We start from the raw sequence: 19,046 nt of genomic DNA, 5'->3' as shown, positions 1-19,046 counted from the left end.
TCAATAAAATTGAACATAACACCAAAAACAGTGAGCAAATCAAAAGAGACTGAATCAATATCAACACACCCTACTGTTGTCTCGTCATAACATGAGATCCAATCTTACCACCTAGGACAGATCACAATATTAGTAAGATACAGTCTTACCGCCTCGAGACGTGTAGATTGCAGATAGGCATCAGGTGTGTGATAAAAGAGTATCCTTAAAATGCAGTGGCCAAGGATATTGAAGACAGGTGCTCTGGTTGTGAATGTAAAGAGCAGCTATACACTAGTGACCCTAGTTATTATTCCCTCACAGGAGGTTAAGAGGAGGGGGGCTAATACATTAGCTGCCTAACGGACACAGAGCACCCGCCCCGATAGGGGCGACCCCATACGGAACCTGTCCCTAGTTAGGGGCCTATTCCCTATGCTTACCCTCACTATATCCCTACATGTCACGTTTCATCCTTGCTATGGGACTCATCAGGGGAATTTATTTTGTGAAGTTCGATAGTAGAGTATCACATCTACTCCCATACAGGGGTGGACACAGTCTGACAGTGGTCCCGCTGTGTCTAGATGTGGGGAAGTGTCCCATACATCTTCCCGCCTCACCGCCGTAACTTACCTGACAGAATACTACTTGTGACATCTCAGCAGCTTATCAATTTAGCACTTTTTAATCAAACAGCCCATGCTCTGATATTAAGGTAGTGTGGCATGGCTCATCATTTTAGTGACTGCTACATCTGTACCTGATGAAAATGTATTTGTGATATCACAGCAATTACCTAATGAATTACTTGTGACACACTTGTGGTGTCATAGCAGCTTTCTTGATGGAAACAAAGAAGCGAAGTCACAATAGCTTATCTGGCTGAATCCTACTTGTGACACCACACTGTTCACCTAACTTAAACCCATTTATGATGTTACAGTAGGTTATCTGATGTCACAGCAAGGGATTCAACCAGATTTTCCTGTTTCTCCAAAACCAGTTATAAAAATAACAACCATTCCAACTAGGACACATAAGTAGGATTCTGACATGGATCCCTAAGCTTCAATTACATATATCCATAGGGAGGGCCTTTTACACTTACAGGCAATAATGCATTGGAAAATAGAAGTGTTCCGAAACATTTTTTGCTCTGCAATGATTAAAGGGAACCTGTCTGCATTACAAGCTCCATTAGATCTGTTCACATATAGATTTAGAGCAAGATAACGTTACACTTATTGTATTAAATATGCAGTTGCGTATTGCAAACGTACATAAGATGTCCTAATAATGCTGACCCGGTAGGTTAATCAGCCTTAAAAGTGTCAATCAGGGAACTTGAGAATACTTTATTACATATATCTTGCCACTATGTGAGTTACAGGTGACAAATCCATAGCATGTGTCCCATGCTTTTCTTTTGCTGTCTTTAAACAGGCTCAGATTTTCCATTTTTCAGCATTTTTGGAGCGTTTCCCTCTGTAAATTCCAAGCAATCCAATAAAAAAAAATTATGTTATTTTTGTGTTCAGCACCACAAAAAAAGTCCTATTTTTTGTAGAACTGTATAATCTTATAGTCTCTACACATCCCTTTTTTGTATTTGCAGTTAAACTGATCAGTTTAACAAAAAAAAAAAAGCTAAGTTTAACTAATGCATAGACTTCTACAGATAAAAAACATGATACCAAAAGTGCATAAGTTAAAAGAAACACATACCCTTATAAATTATTAAGCTTGTATATGGCATAAACTTAGGGGGTAAAGGGCCGAAAGGCAGCATTTTGCTTCTATGTTTTGGGAGTGTGTGTCTAATAAAATGTCACATCACATTTGTTACATTTCTCGCACAAAATATGTACAGATTTTTCAGATTATTTTATATTACAAAAGATCCATTAATTTGTACACCATCGGTGAACTGAAACACATTTGCAACTTTATTGTATTTTTTTTTTTACAAAATAATGATCAATCTAGTAAAAAAAATGTAGTCTTACCCACAAAACATCTGGCCGCCTCTTAGTAAATAAAAACTGCCGGGCTTGGCAAGCCACAACACACACAATAGAAATGGTGCAAAATGCATCATAAATTCTGTGAAAATGCCTACTCCACTGAAAAAAACAGGCAAAATCACTCTACTTTTCTGGCACAGCAAATTTGATACATTAACCCCCTTAGATAGGCTGTCTAGACATGTGCCATTTTGAGCACAGCGTCTCAAGCTACATAGATGATAAATATCGTACAGGGCTAGACGCTTTTGTCTGACTCTATACCAACAATTGGTTGCCTTAGGCTACTTTCACACTAGCGTTCGGGGCTCCGCTTGTGAGTTCCGTTTGAAGGGGCTCACAAGCGGCCCCGAACGGATCCGTCCAGCCCTAATGCATTCTGAATGGATGCGGATCCGCTCAGAATGCATCAGTCTGGCTCCGTTTGTCCTCCGCTCCGCTCAGCAGGCAGACACCTGAACGCAGCTTGCAGCGTTCAGGTGTCCGCCTGGCCGTGTGGAGGCAAACAGATCCGTCCAGACTTACAATGTAAGTCAATGGGGACGGATCCGTTTGAAGTTGACAGAGTATGGCTCAATTTTCAAACGGATCCGTCTCCCATTGACTTTCAATGTAAAGTCAAAACGGATCCGTTTGCATTATCATTTTTTTTTTTTTTGTTCATGGTAATGCAAACGGATCCGTTCTGAACGGATCTAAGCGTTTGCATTATAGGTGCGGATCCGTCTGGGCACATACCAGACGGATCCGACCTAAACGCAGGTGTGAAAGTAGCCTTAGTTTGACACAGAATTTCACACCAGAATTGTGTCAAATTTTGTTGCTACTCGTAAATGTCGCTTGTCATTCCTTGACCCTTTTTCCAAGAAAACACACTTACCAGGTAAGCCTCTCCTCTTGTCGAGCTGTTTCAAGAGAAGACAGCGTTTGCATGAGTGCTGCCTTCTCTGCTCTGTTTACCTGATTGCCACAGCAATTGCAGTGGTGAGCAGGTGTAATCACAAGTAAGGAGTCCCCATTCGCTTCTTTGGGACGGCTCTGTAGCATTCCCTTGAACAGACAGAGCCTTCCAATAGGAGAGAATGTTTACACCATACTTGAAATTACACCTGTTCACCACTGCAATTGCTGGAGCAAGCAGGTAAACAGAGCAGAGAAGGCAGCACTAGTACTAGTGCTGCTTTCTCTTTAAACAGAAGATCAGCGGGGTGACAGGAGTCGAAACCCACCTATCTGATATAGATGACCTATAATGCAGATAGTAGAAAATAGAAAGGTTCACAGCAGCATGTCCGGTGTGACTATTTATTGGGAACCAAGAGTGCACACACAAAAGATACAACTTTTCGGCTACGCAGTAGCCTTTATCAAGTATACAGATACAAGAAAGTGAGCAATCATATATACACCAGAATGGCCACTCATGTGGCATAGTGTAGCCAATCAGCTAAAAGCTCAATCTCATCAACACATGTGTAATAATTAAAATGGCCTGAGCTCCAATCAGACTAATAATAAATAAAAGCTATGTGTACCTGATCCTCATTGAAAATCATCCAAATGCCTCAGCCATGTCACTTCCCCAAGTCGGCGTCTCAACAACCTATTGCGCATGTCAGTGACGTCATCACATTTCAATATGGGCGGGCCGCCGTCATGAGCATCAACGATGCGGCCACACCTCTCTCTGTGACTACGGCACATACAACCAATGAGCACTCATACAGCAAGTCACATGCAGAGCGCATCATCAGCCCACGTGATCATCACCTGACCGGCAAAAGGTCCTAGATCCACCTAGATATAAAAAAATATGGAACCAAAATTATGTCTCACTCATATCCCATCATATAATGGAAGAATGAATAGATTATATAATAGATTTCAGATATAAGTTATTGCCACTACATATCTCACAGAGATCTCATCTAATTGTCACTAGACATCGGCTTAGGGGAAAAAAAGAAAAGGCAATGGATGGGACAATGAGTGTCGGCATATAATATGGAGCTAGTGACCATAAAAAACTGTACCCCAAGGGGACAGATAATTAAAGTGCAAAAAAAGAGTGTAAGAAAAATACACCCCCCAGAAGAAGGGGAAGAGGGAGGAGATTTGATCAAGGTCATTTTGGCTTTACAACAGGTGAATCTGAGTCAACAGATGAGTCCACCAAGTCTGCTTTTTTAGGAAGAGCAATGCACGCAGCGGGAGGAAACTCCGACGTGGCGGCAGAAAACAACACAGAGTCCAGAAAAGACCAACCTCCACCTATGTATCCAGGATACAATCAGGGAGTACGAGAGAGAGTGACGAGACGCATGCACAAGAAATAAATAATCTGGTGGTCAACATATCATCTACTGAGTTGAACGACGACCAGATCAATGTCTTGCGACATGGACTTTCTTTTTGTCTTATGGCGGACACTGATTGGTTCGAGATGGAACTTGATTTACAATGTTTTTTTAGGCGGCTTAGATTAAAAGCATTTTTTGTTAGCAATGTCAACATCAGGGGTACCCCCAATAAGGAAATTGCTGAATTGTCCTTGGCCAAATTTGAGCTAAGTAACAAGAGCAACTTCATGCCTCCACATAATAATCATATTGTGGAATCTTATATCCAAATAGTCACTAAACAGATCAGAAGTTTGCAAGAACGTAGCAGACAGCAACAGTATAATCCCAATATGTCATATAAAGAGGCATTGACACAAAACAGAGACATCACTATCAAACCAGCTGACAAGGGGGGAGCTGTGGTTGTTATGGACACGGACAGATTCATAGGGGAGATACATAGGCAGTTGGGTGATGGTGAAGTGTATGAAAAATTGAAACAGGATCCCAAATGGGCTATTGCCAGGGTGGTGACGGATATTGTTGATACAGCACATGCACGAGGCATTATTGATTCAGACTTATGTCAGATTCTTAAGGTACCTTTTCCCATCACCCGCTGATCTACGTTCTCCCTAAGATACACATGCGGTTGGTAGACCCCCCGGGCAGACCCATTGTGTCGGGCAGGGGGTCTATCTTCAGCAATATCACCATATTTTTGGACAGACTGTCCACACAACCTCAGCTCCCTCCTATGTCAGAGACACGGGACACTTTTTAACTAAATTGAGTGAGATCACTCTACCGGTCCACTTTTATTTGGTGAGTTTTGATGTGGTGTCTCTGTACATGTCTATTATGCATGATTATGTATTAAATGTTGTCGATGTGGCCCTGGCCGGCACGGGACTCACTCTTGATCCACGCCGTTTTGTCCTCGACCTTCTAGAGTTGGTCCTCAAGAGGAATTATTTTCTCTTTGGCAACACCTTTTACCAACATTCACGCAGTGTGGCCATGGGGTCCAACGTAGCACCAACTTATGCCAATATCTTCATGGCGGAGGTTGAGGACAAATTGGTATACGCATCACAATTTCAACAGTGGGTCCTGTGCTGGTGGCGCTACATCGACGACAATTTTATGATTTGGAGTGGCTCGATAGACTCCTTGAATGAGTTCCACCAACATCTTAATAATGGGGTATCCGGGCTTCAATTCACTGTGACGGCCTCTTCTGAGGAGTTGCAGTTTCTTGATGTCAGGGTATACCTGGAAGGAGGTGTATTAAAAACTGACTTGTACAAAAAGCCTACAGATAGGAACAATCTTTTAAGATATGACAGTAATCATCCATGCCGCATGCTTGACTCCTTACCCTGGAGCCAGATGCTGCATGTGAGACGAGTGGTATCTGATGATGATAAGTTCATGAACCGCATTGATGAGATGTACAATAAGTTCTCCAATAGAAGATATCCAGGCAGGTTGTTAGATAGAACGAGGACCAGGATCTCCTCGGCTGACAGAGTGTCCACTTTTCAAGTCTCTCCTAGGAGAATGAATGCGGGACGCATCCCGTTTGTATCCACTTATGGCAATCACAGTGCTGATATAGCAACGATTTTGAGAAGGGAGTGGCATATTTTACATAGGCGCCTCCCTACATTAAGTGAATTTGACAATCCGCCATTAATGGCATACAAACAGGGTACTAATTTGCATGACAAACTTATTAAGACTGACACATGTGATGTTAACAGAGGGGGCCAGACTTATTTGAAGCCCAGAAAGACAGGGAATTTCCCATGTTTGGGTTGCTGCAATTGTGGGACTTTGTGTGGCTGTCATGGCCCATAAACAGGTAGGAACTAGTGTTAGGGACCACTCAAATAGAGGCGACCTTGACGTGGTGAGTGGCTTATTACGCTTTGGCCAAAATGTACACCAATGCCTCATCCAGCATGGAGGCAGGGCAGAATGCTAGATATAGAGTGCTATCACATTTGTATTTTCCAATTGTGGGAATATGTTGAAAGGGAATACTTTTGTTCACCCATACAGTGCAAGAAATTCAACATTGCAGAATATTACACGTGCTGTTCTAGGTTTGTCATCTACATGATCGTTTGCCCCTGCAGTTTGTTCTACGTGGGAGAAACGACCATGGAAATTAGGGAGCGTATTAACAAACACAGAAGCACTATAAGGAAAAAAATGAGGGACAAGCCGGTGGCTAAACATTTTACTGATTGTGGACACTCTGTCAGACAACTGAGATTCCGGGTCATCGATTCTGTTCAGGTCCCTAAGAGAGGAGGGGATAGGGATCGCATGTTGAGGAAGAAAGAGTTGAAATGGATTTTCACATTACAATCCCTACAACCCCAGGGACTCAACATTGAATTTAATGTAAACAGTGTAGATAGGTAGAATATTTTCATTTACTGTTGTCCGATTTGGTATATAATGTTTTTACATGGTACTTTAAGGTATATTTCTTACACTCTTACTTTGCACTTTAATTATCTGTCCCCTTGGGGTACAGTTTTTTATGGTCACTAGCTCCCTATTATATGCCGACACTGATTGTCCCATCCATTGCCTTTTCTTTTTTTTCCCTAAGCCGATGTCTAGTGACAATTAGATTGTCATTTGGTCTCCGTGAGATATGTAGCGGCAATAACTTATATCTGAAATCTATTATATAATCTATTCATTCTTCCATTATATGATGGGATATGAGTGAGACATAATTTTGGTCCCAATCTAGACATTAGGGGCGTTTTACAATGGATATTCTTGAGGCCGATTTACTTTTTTTATATCTAGGTGGATTTAGGACCTTTTGCTGGTCAGGTGACGATCACGTGGGCTGATGATGCGCTCTGCATGTGACTTGCTGTATGAGCACTCATTGGTTGTATGTGCCGTAGTCACAGAGAGAGGTGTGGCCGCATCGTTGATGCTCGTGACGGCAGCCCACCCATATTGAAACGTGATGACGTCACTGACATGCGCAATAGGTCTGTTGAGACGCCGGCTTGGGGAAGTGACATGGCTGAGGCATTTGGATGATTTTCAATGAGGATCAGGTACACATAGCTTTTATTTATTATTAGTCTGATTGGAGCTCAGGCCATTTTAATTATTACACATGTGTTGATGAGATTGAGCTTTTAGCTGATTGGCTACACTATGCCACATGAGTGGCCACTCTGGTGTATATGTGATTGCTCACTTTCTTGTATCTGTATACTTGATAAAGGCTATTGAGTAGCCGAAAACGTTGTATCTTTTTTTGTGTGCATTCTTGGTTCCCAATAAATAGTCACACCGGACATGCTGCTGTGAACCTTTCTATTTTCTACTATGGCTTGTGGGACTGCTGTGGATCGGTGGTCCTATCGCGGCTGGTGCATTCCGGATTGGTCAGGAGGTCCATTTGTGCTGCTCTGCAACTGTCTTCTATTGCTAAAATGCAGATAGGTCATCAACAGTAAAAAGTGGAAAACCCCTTTAATGGTATTAAGGTCTTAAGGATTGTACTTTTGGATTGTTTATAAAGAAAAATAATCTGGTGTGAAGATGCAATAGTTGCTTCATTTTTTATCACACTGCTGAATTATACAATGTCTGGCTACACAGTACCGAATAATTGTGACCTAACATCACATTTCTTCAAGCAGTTCACTTGGGAAAGTGATTTTCAAAAGAATCAAAATTGAAATGTTTAAAATGTGTTCGAAAGCACCACACCCATATTTGTTAACAGTATAGTAATCATGTTGGAATCATTATTGGCAATTAGAGCATTAACGTCTGATAGTGAGATAATCTGTATCAGAGATATCAAGTTTTATGCTTTTAAGAGGTAATTATTTTAATAACGTTATTAAAGAAAATGACAGCTGAACAGACAATTCCAAAACCATTTATGTAGTATTTCTAGCGTAACACTTGCCACAGTGACTTATACTCATGTATTACTGATAGGTCAGATTCATTAACATAATTGCTTTCATTTATCATCTGTATCAAGTACTATATATATTAGTCAAAGTATAAGCCCTTAAAATCTTCATCATTTTTACCAAAGCTATAAGAGAATGTTTTCTTCTTCAAAGAAAACTGGTCTTAAAAAAACATCCTTAGTATTAATAAATATTACTGTATGCTTTTTTTATTTGTCTTAACCATGCCTACTTTTTGGCATACTATTCAAAATACATCTATGGTCTCTTTCATATGTCAGTGAATCACAGACATGTGCTGTCCATGCTCTTAATGGACAACAAATGGCCATAGATTTTAATGTGTTTATTTACACATCACTGATCTTCCACTGGCTGTGGATCAGTGGAAAAACCATAAAGACATGTACTACTTTGATCTGTGATGCAGACCAAACATGCCAATTGAACCCTATGGGTCTGTGAAAACGACTGACACAAATGGATGGCATCCAAGTTTTGATTTTCACGGACCATTGACAGGAATGCAGAATACGAATGACAGGGCAAAAAATGGACACACGGACCAAACACAGATCCTTCATGGACATCTTGATGGATGAACCACTGACCACCTTCTCACAGATGTCATCACGTACACAGACATCTGAAAGAGGCATAAACTGAGAAACATTAGAATTTTTAGTTAGTCACTACAAACACCAAGTTAGACCCGACAGATCCATCGCCAGCTGGTGGTGACACAGGCTCATAAAGGAAAACTGATGTTCTTTGGAAATTATAAAATTAATGCCTTGGTGTATAAAATTATGATTTCTGGACATACGGACCAAACACAGATCCTCGATGGACATTTTCGTAGATTAACTACTGGCCATCTTGTCACAGATGTCATCACGGACATGTAAAAGAGGCTTAATCTCAGAAACATTAGAATTTCTAGTTGGTCTGTGCAATCACCAAGTTAGACCCAAGAGATCCAATGCCAGTTGGTGGTGACACAGGCTCATGAGAGGAGATTCACGTTTGCACTGAAATTCCTTGCAAATTATAAATGGAGTGCTTTGGTGTATGACACTATGATCTATGTTTTAATGTGGATGCACCAAACACTGTACAGTTATCATTAGCTGACAGTAAACCCAAGAGCTGACTTGTTCAGATGGTTCTGCTTAACTTTATTCCATTATTTTCATTAAAAAGAAATAGAGGCATTTAACAATTAAAAAAATAATTTTATGTAAATGTTAGCCTAGAGAAAATTAATATGCCCTCGTTTACTAGGTACTTTAAATGGCCCTAAGAATACAAATAAAAGACAGTTGTGAATAAAATCCAAACGATTGTGTATACAGTTTAATCAGCCGTGGATTCTTCATGCATATCCATCTTTCAGCTCTTCCTAGCAACTGACCTTAGTAACAATTTTTCCCTTTCAATTGACAGAGAAATGACAGATATACCTGTAGTTGCATAGCTGTAGACTAATACTGTCTAAGGTTTACATAGTGTCATTGGGACAATGCATGCCATACAGAAAACGTACAAGCCATATGCATTTCTAAGTGATTCGACAACTAGCCTTTCTACTCCTGAGCTGAAAACTGAAATGGCACCCCCCCACACTATTGTTAAATTCTTAATTTAATCTATCCCCTACTGTTGTACATATGTACTGTTATACTCTACATACATACCTCTTATATCCAGTGATATCTCCTCTGATGTTCTCTTTCCTCTTCTCCTCCCTTTGGACCAGGCCACCCTGATACCTTCTTTCACCAACATCTTGAATCTCTAGAGGTTACTACACAGACATTTTAGATTCATCACTTTCAAATTCTATCCCAATCCTGGGTTTCTCTCTATTAGCTTCTTCTGGGGAATAGCTGCACTCTGTCTGATTTGTCTGACATCCAGAGTGCTGGAAAGATGAGTATTCAGGGTCAACTTGGAACATCTCTGCTTAGCACTACAGGCTCAAACATATCACTAACAACAAAGACACAATCATCCAGTTTACACCACCTCATTTAATAGTGTACAATGGCCCTGAGAAAGCATTTAAAGAGGTATGCCCATTTCAGACACTGATGGCATATTGTTAGAATATGCCATCAATGTCAGATAGTGTAAGTCCCACCTCTGGGATGCACTCCTATCTCCAGAATGGACCCTGAAGTGAAGGAGACCACTGTGGGATGTCCAAAAACAGCCGAGTACGCCAACTCAGCTATATTCAGAACTGCTATGCTGATAAAATGTTTTTGGGCAAAACCTTTAAGTGCAACTGTTGCAATTAGTGTTAAGCGAGCATGCTCGGCCGAACTGCTGTTTGGCTCGAGCATCGCTATGCTCGGCACACTCATTTGCATAAACATGGGCATATGGGAAAGACATGTAAATGAGCAGAATCTGCCTTGTTTTTCAGCTAAAAATCCATTTGCATGGAAAATTCAAGATCTACACTACTCATAAACAGTGCCATCTATTGGTTTCATAGTCTTATGACAAGACTATTAGTCTTGCCATAAGACTATGAAACCAATAGATGGCTCTGTTCATCTTGTTGGGGCGCTAGTAAGTGGGGCACACTTCTAAACAGAGTCCATACACCATGTAGCACTTAGCCTATAATAGCCTACACTAACACTGAGGTGTATATTGGATTGCTGCTATCATTCACACATCATTTATCTGTGGTAATATAAGCTTGCTAGGGTGTATCTGAGGACTATTTCCCTGCTTGTAATGACTCATTAACAGCGCCATCTATTGGTTTCATAGTCTTATGACAAGACTTTGAATCCAATTGATGGCGCTGTTCATGAGTAGTGTAGATTGCGAATATTCTAATCGCAAATTTTTATCGTGAATTTTCCCTGCAAAAGGCTACACTAATAGTCTTGTCATAAGACTCATAGTCTAATAGTCTTGCCATAAGTATATGAAACCAATAGATGGCGCTGTTCATGAGTCATGAACAGCGCCATCTATTGGTTTGATAGTCTTATGACGAGACTAATATTCTTGTCATAAGACTATGAAACCAATATATAATGCTGTTCATGACTCATGAACAGTGCCATCTATTCGTTTTTATAGTCTTATGACAAGACTATTAGTCTTCTCATAAGACTATCGAACCAATAGATGGCGCTGTTCATGAGTAGTGTAGATCGCAAATGTTCCATGCAAATGGTTTTTCAGCTGAAAAACAAGGCAGATTCTGCTCATTTGCATGTCTTTCCCATATGCCCATGTTTATGCAAATGAGTTTTTACCTGACAAAACTGTATAGAAAGGTTATTGAATTTTATGTTAGGACAATCAGAAAACTTTTTGTCTCCCTAATGATATTGATCTAGGTGCACAGGTCCCCCCAAGCCATCCAACATATCTGAAGTAATTTTGAGGCTTACTGGTTCTCAGTCAGATGAGAGCTGGTTTGGAATGTCTCATAGTGCACAAGGCTGCCATTGTAAGGTATGCTGACTAAGCCTGTTATCTGTTTCATGGATAGATTGATGGCTTGCACATACCTGGCTTTTGGCATATAGGCTTTGTGTGGTTGTCTATTGTATTTTGTAGTTAATAGGAGTCCAAGACGCATCCAGCTATCCTTTTGATGCTGTTTCCAAACCATTTTGCTGGAGTTTCCATCAATTTCTAACCTTTATTTGTGAACCAGACACCCTCTTCTCTTCTGAGCAGGGGGTGCCTGGGGTTCTCTCATTGACTTCTATTGTGATCGGGTGCTCGGTAGAGCACATGAGCACTTTGGTGCTCGATCAACACTAGTTGCAATGTTTAGCTTTTTTTACACCATACTTGCCACTTGAAAAAGAGGGAATTACTTGGATAGGGCTTAGTGTAGGGGTCATGGTCTCCCATTGGCTCAACAAATTTACTTTAATTTACACCAAAAACCAGTATAAATTAGAGTGTAAGTCTACACTAGGGTGCTAGAGATATGCCTAATTTATTAAGTGCCTCTTTCTCCACTGCAAATTAGATCAAGACTTGCATATGAGAAACCAGTCTTGACAAATCCGCCAAGGGCACTTACAATTTGTACTGTTTTTGCTGCTATAGACAAAAAATATATTTTCGTTAAACAAGTTGGATCAAGTTGCTACCATGACCACCTGGGACAGGGAGTTGCCATGTGCTATTATAGACAATAAGCCATCAAATTGCCAAATGAAATATACACGTCTGAGACTCAAAATGAGTTAACCTCACTTAAAAAAAATTTTATATCGCAGAGAACAGAGAAAATAGCATGTTATGAAAATATAGCTTTAATTTAAAGACATATAAACGGTTTTGGTACAGAACAGACATGATGCTGCAAATCCATAGATATTTTTTTCTTGTTTTTTCTTACATTGTGTCATTATTTACAATGAAATATTACAATGAACATTCAGTGGTTACATTTTGACGTCTTGAGAAACAGACTGATGCTGGCTATGAGTTTACTACACCACTCCATAATCAGAAATAAAATTCATTTGATCAGAGTCTGAAGATCCCAGTAGAGACTACAGATCCTAATGTTTAACAACCCTTAGCAAATAAATATTATACCACGCCATAAAAGGTATTGCTAAATCTGCTGCTGTGGAAAATCTGTCACTACACTTAAAAGTTATGTTTGAATTCCATCCAAGCCGACACAAATACAAATGATAGCGCTAAAGAGAATGAATAAATAAAGGATATATCACTGTGCTAGATCTCCCACCTAAAACATAGATCTTGCTGGATGCAAGCTAAACAGTAGGAAATCCCTCAAGCTCATTTACAATGACATATAAACAGAGCAAGCCATTGTTAATATAAAAGTGAAAATTCACAGAGACAAGCATTGTGTGTTATGATTGTCAAATAGGCTCATATACCGTCCATTAAAAAAAAAAAATACAAATACTATGTGGATGATATCATACTCACTAAACACAAAGAATAATAAGAAACCTCTCACAAATGCAACCACCACGGTCAAAGTTACATAACACTTTGCATCATGTGCTCATGTGTAGTGACGCTGCGCTTGAAAATGAATTGCACTTCTTGTTAATCCCTTTTTAAATCTATCCCTTACATCTTGAGGTACAGTAGCATACATTCAGTATATCAAATGTCTCCTTTTTACATTGCCATAGAAATATAGAAGGGTTATCTTTACTTTATTCAAATGGTATATGACAATAAAACCTTAAAAATATATCTATACCTTTATTTCACAATAGCTCTGGGCCCCCTGCTGGCTAAAAGCTGATAAAACTAACATCTCGCATATTGCTACTTTGATGCGCTTAGTTTTCTCAGTTATATGTCAAAAGTTGTACCAAATGCATAAGGACATCAGCAAGTAAAAGAGCTATATGCATTACGTATAAAAAAAATCTTTACAAGTTTTGTTGCTTTAAGTAAAAAAGCTGTAAAGAGATATTTACATATATATTACTATATGGTATAAATTAGTGGTCCTTCATAATAACCATTATCAACACATTGTGTTATTTGTATTTTCCATCTTCAAAATGTATTGTTTAGGAAAAAATGTTTTAAATGTTGGAAATCTCAATTGGCTTTTTATCGATTGAATGGAAGTTCATTTTGCCATTTAGTGGGATTTGAACTTCCAGATTTTCATTTATCCTGTTATCTTTCTTTCCTTTTCTCAAGCAGATATACATTGCCATTAAAGTGACCAGAATGACAGAGCCCAAACAGAATATTGACAGAGTGACCAGTGTAGGGACACAGGAATCTGCTTCTATCTTTTTATGAGTAGGTTTAATTGCTATTTGTGGTTCCTTCTCTTCTATATTAATGTCAGGATCTCTCCTCAGCAAGTTCTCAATGTAGCTCTCATTACTTACTGTATCATTGACAAACAAATTGACCATAACTGTGGAGAAAAGAGGTTCTGGATAACCATGATCAGTTACTTTCACTAATAACCTATATAGGCCATAATCATCCCTCATTAGGGCCTCTTCTAAGGTTATGTTTCCTGTTTTGGAATCTATCCTAAAAGATTCAGGTCTAGGCCCCCTCCTTCCTATAATACTGTATGCTATGACTGCATTCATCCCTGTGTCCTTATCAACAGCATAAACTTCAGTAACAGGAGAACCCGGCAGAGTTGAAGGAAGGACAAGAAGATAGGACATATTGGACTGTGGGAATAAGACCAGTGGGGGGTTGTCATTAACATCCAGAAGCAATATGGTTATTTTTGCTGTAGACGAGAAAGTAGGGTCACCGCCATCAGTTGCTTCGACCCATAGAGTATAAGAACTCTGTTGTTCCCTATCAAGTGATACCTTTGCTCTCAAGAGTCTTTTGCCAGTGTCAATGACAAAAATGTCACTTCCATTCACTATAGAAAGGGCTATCCAGCCATTCTGTCCAGAGTCAGCATCTGTGACGCTAATTACTCCAATTTCACCAAAACCAGGAAAGTTCTCAGGAACAAAAAAACTGAAATCTTTGCTGATGAAACGAGGGCTGTTGTCATTTTTGTCTAGAACTGTAATATGAACAGTGGCTACTGACTCTCTTGGAGGTTTGCCAGAATCTCTTGCTTTCACAGTGAACCTGTATTTCTCTTTTTCCTCTCGATCTAACATAGTGGTAACTGTAAGAATTCCTGTTTGCTTATCAAGAGAAAAATAAGCAGGTGCATCAGGTCCCAAAAAGTAGGAAACTTGTCCTCTGTCTCCACTGTCAGCATCAGTAGCGTGCAATTTGGCCAAAAAAGCATTTGCCTGGTTGTTTTCTTCAATAGTAACTTCTATGGTGGGCTGTGTAAAAACAGGGGCATTGTCATTCTCATCCAAAATATACACTTGCATCGGTTTCTTAACTTTAGACCCATCCAGACTAAGGGCAACCACTGAAATATTATATGTTCGTTTTGTTTCATAATCTAAAGTATTTGTAGTCTCAAGTAAATACTCATTGGTATAGGTTTTGTATGCGGCAAGTCGGAATGGTCCTTCCCCTTCTAAATAACAATTCACCTTGTATTTGTCATCAGGATCTTTGATGGTAAAAAATGCAATGGGTGAATTAATAGGTTCTAACTCTTTCAAATACACAATACCATTTTCTTCATTTGCAATATAGCGAGGTACAACCTCAGGTGGTCGGAGAGCTACCTTAATAATTGAAATAAACACGTTCATAACGGCGGGGATGCAGCCTGGGCCATTGGCAAATACAGTTAATTTATGTTGCTGAACAGTGTTGCCATCTACCTTTTTGAAAAGCTTTATTACTCCTGTATTTTCGTCCAAGTAGAAAAGTTCTTTTGAAGACTGTGGGACACGTTCACTGAAGGCGTACGTAATTATTGCATTGCTGCCTTCATCAATGTCCACAGCTTGCACCGTGGTTACTTTCACACCAACACTTGAGTTTCCAGGAATAGTCACATTGATCGTAGATTCACTGAACTGTGGACAATTATCATTGACATCACTTATGAGAATAGAAAGAGTGGCAGATCCTACAAGGGGTGGGTTGCCACCATCTTCAGCAATAATAATAGTTTTGTAATCAGACTTGATCTCCCTGTCCAGAGTCCCCATAATTATAAGGTAAGGCGTCCTCTCTCCACTCTCATTCTCTTCCACGTCTAATGTAAAAACACCATTGTATTCCACTAACCTGTAGGTCTGGACTCCATAAAGTCCTCCATCAGGGTCATAAGCAGGATGCTCTATAACCAGCCTGGTGTTAACAGGAGCATTCTCCGGAACAGTAATATAAATCTGTGCCACTGGAAACACAGGAGCATTGTCATTCACATCAATGATGGCAATCTTTATTTTGATGAGCCTAAAATATTCCTGTGGCAAAATGATAATATCAAGGAGGAGGACACAGTCCTGAACGCCAGGGTTTTGTGAGCAAAGAGCTTCTCTGTCCAATTCCTCTGCTGATGTGTACAGCTCCCCCGTGCTGTTATCAAGTGTCACATACTTCCCACTTAGCCCTTTAGATGCCAGGCTGAATGAAAGAGGGGGGTCAGTAAAGAGACCCAGCTGCAGATCACGCACAATGTTTCCAATGAGAATCCCCTTGGGTAACCCTTCGTGCAGCATGTATAGCAATTCAGAAGCTGTGCTGTAACTTGCTGAGCAAATTGCAGGTCCAGTTAAGGGAACAATCAGGTAGAGGAACAAAAAGTGCTGAAAAGAAAGACATAGGTTTACAAATACAGACACAACAACAATAAAGATATCAAAATGTGTAATGTTACTTGGATACCTGCTATACAATACTCTCTGACAATAATAGCTATGGTGAAATCATATATATTTATATATATATATATATATATATACTACAATTACAACTAAAATAAATTATTTACATATACAATAACTATTAGACAAATTAAACTGTTAAACTTGTCTATCATCATCATATTATCATCATCATACCCTGTGCTTCATAAAAGCCACCTTCTTTCTAATATAACAATCTCCAGCAAACTTCACATGGCTGCACTTATCGCCCAGATTACGATTAGAGATTATGCAGAGCTATTAAACATTGCTGAAACTACTAATTGCCTGGTGTCTGTGCTGTCAGATCACCTACCTGTCCATGGTTGAGGCTGGTCCTGGTTGGAATGGCTTGTTGCCCCATATCCAGGTTAAAAGGCTTTAGAAGCCAGCTCAGTACTCCTGTGTGCTGGGTGATCCTTTCATTCCCTTGGTAGTTTAATCCCAATGAAACTGCAGTCATTTAGTTTCTAGTGTTAAAGACACAGACACTCCCTCTCGGCTCATGCAAATCTCTGGGCAGCCTCAGCCAATAGCCACAGAAGCAACAATTAACAAAGCATTGAAAGGGATGGACTACTCCTGACCAGACCATGCCAAAGCTATATGTGGCTTCTAAGAAAGAGCTATATGGAGACTTCAGCATCACATCCGAAGAGCTATAACTTTTTTGTTTTGTTTTTGTTTTTTTCATCAATGTACTTATATGAGGTCTTATTTTTTTGCAGGACAAGTCATAGTTTTTAATGCACCATTTTGGGCACATATAATCCCTTTGATTATGTCAGTAAAAAGGCGTATTAGTGGTCACTAAGGGGTTAATTACAAGACAATATGCAATGGAAGAAGATACAGATGCTCAGAGTCTAGTTTTAATTCAATATATGGAGATCTAGGATCTATCAGATAGATAGATAGATAGATATGAGATAGATAGATAGATAGATAGATAGATAGACCGATAGATAGATAGATAGATAGATAGATAGATAGATAGATAGATAGATAGACCGATAGATAGATAGATAGATATGAGATAGACAGATAGATAGATATGAGATAGATATCAGAAAGATAGATATGAGATAGATAGACAGATAGATAGATATGAGATAGATAGATAGATAATAGATATGAGATAGATAGATAGATAGATAGATATGAGATAGATAGATAGATAGATAGATAGATAGATAGATAGATAGATAGATAGATAGATAGATAGATAATAGATATGAGATAGATAGATAGATAGATAATAGATAGATAGATAGATATATAATAGATAGATAGATAGATAGATAGATAGATAGATAGATAGATAGATAGATAGATATGAGATAGATAGATAGATAGATAGATATGAGATAGATAGACATGTAGTCCTATTTCAAAGCACATTGTAATAGCATGTCATATAGTTGGCTGACAGATCCATGCCTAGAAGTGTTGAATTCATTCATGAGTTATCACTATGCATCGATGAAGTAGTGACATGACACTGCAGAATCTGCTGCATCCATACATGAAATATCTAATAACCGGAGATAAATGGTCAGGTCTCACCTGCTGATTACGGTGCTGGAGTTATCGGCCAGCACAGACCTCCCTCCTACACACATAGCACGCCGGCTTTTGTGGTCATTCCATGTTCTAATTCCTTTCATGCTCTGCAATTGCTTTGGCTTAAAAGAAAGGATTGCCATCCTCCGGATGCTGTTACTTGAAATGTTCAGTTCAGACGTGAGACCAGATGTATCACATTTTCTGCTATGTGTGCTGGCTTGCAAGTGGAATCTGTGCACTAGGCAGCTGTGCCAGCTGAGTTAACCATTTAAATGCTAACCATGATGGGTATTTATACTGATGCACAAAAAAACAAGTAAAAATAGCACAACAATAAAACAAATTAACTGTTTAGAACCTACACAAATGGCAACAATGGTTGTAGTTTGTCCTACTTTGGAGACATAGCATCAGCTTTTTTTGTGGCATAGAAAAGTGGCAACACATTCACAGTGGGTACAATTCTATGCAATACCACATGGCAAAAAATAAAATAAAAAAATCACATGCAAAATTACTAGTGTTGGGCGAGCATGCTCGGCCAAACACTTTTTTACTCGAGCATCAGGATGCTCGGCACATCGCGGTGTTCGGCCGAATACAGCTTGTGCTCGAGCGCGATGCTCGAGTCTCCTCCGCGCACGTTTGATGGCTGCTACGCAGTCAATAAACGTGCTTGAGGGTACTGGCACTCACTGTAATGCTGTAGCCATGTTGGCTACTGGCATTACAGTGATTGGCTGTCAGGAACGCATCATCGGGAGCTATATAGTACCCAATGACACGTGGTTCGGCTCAGTCTTAGTCAGGGAGAGCTGCAGCAGAAGGGACAGATGGTGTAGG

The 19,046-nt window shown here is 39.6% G+C and overlaps 1 protein-coding gene across 1 annotated transcript; it reads right to left on the bottom strand.

Annotated features, from left to right (window-relative positions):
* Positions 1–12,654: 12,654 nt before the first annotated feature.
* PCDH20 (protocadherin 20) lies at positions 12,655–17,055 on the bottom strand. The gene is made up of 2 exons (XM_040425378.1): positions 16,954–17,055; positions 12,655–16,538 (listed from the first exon to the last, which is right to left on the bottom strand). The coding sequence occupies exons 1-2, from the start codon at positions 16,999–17,001 to the stop codon at positions 13,902–13,904; spliced, it is 2,685 nt and encodes an 894-aa protein (XP_040281312.1). The 5' UTR covers positions 17,002–17,055; the 3' UTR covers positions 12,655–13,901.
* Positions 17,056–19,046: the final 1,991 nt, after the last annotated feature.

This window comes from Bufo bufo, chromosome 3, assembly GCF_905171765.1.
Source record: "Bufo bufo chromosome 3, aBufBuf1.1, whole genome shotgun sequence".
Lineage (NCBI taxonomy): Eukaryota > Metazoa > Chordata > Amphibia > Anura > Bufonidae > Bufo > Bufo bufo.
The sequence above is the reverse complement of the archived record's forward strand: the minus strand, read 5'-3'. Positions and strand labels throughout refer to the sequence as shown.

Coding starts and splice junctions, on each gene's coding strand:
- PCDH20 (XM_040425378.1), bottom strand. CDS start 17,001: ATGGGGCAACAAGCCATTCCAACCAGGACCAGCCTCAACCATGGACAG. Junction 16,539..16,953: donor CCAGCCTCAACCATGGACAG/GTAGGTGATCTG, acceptor CTTTCTTTTCAG/CACTTTTTGTTCCTCTACCT.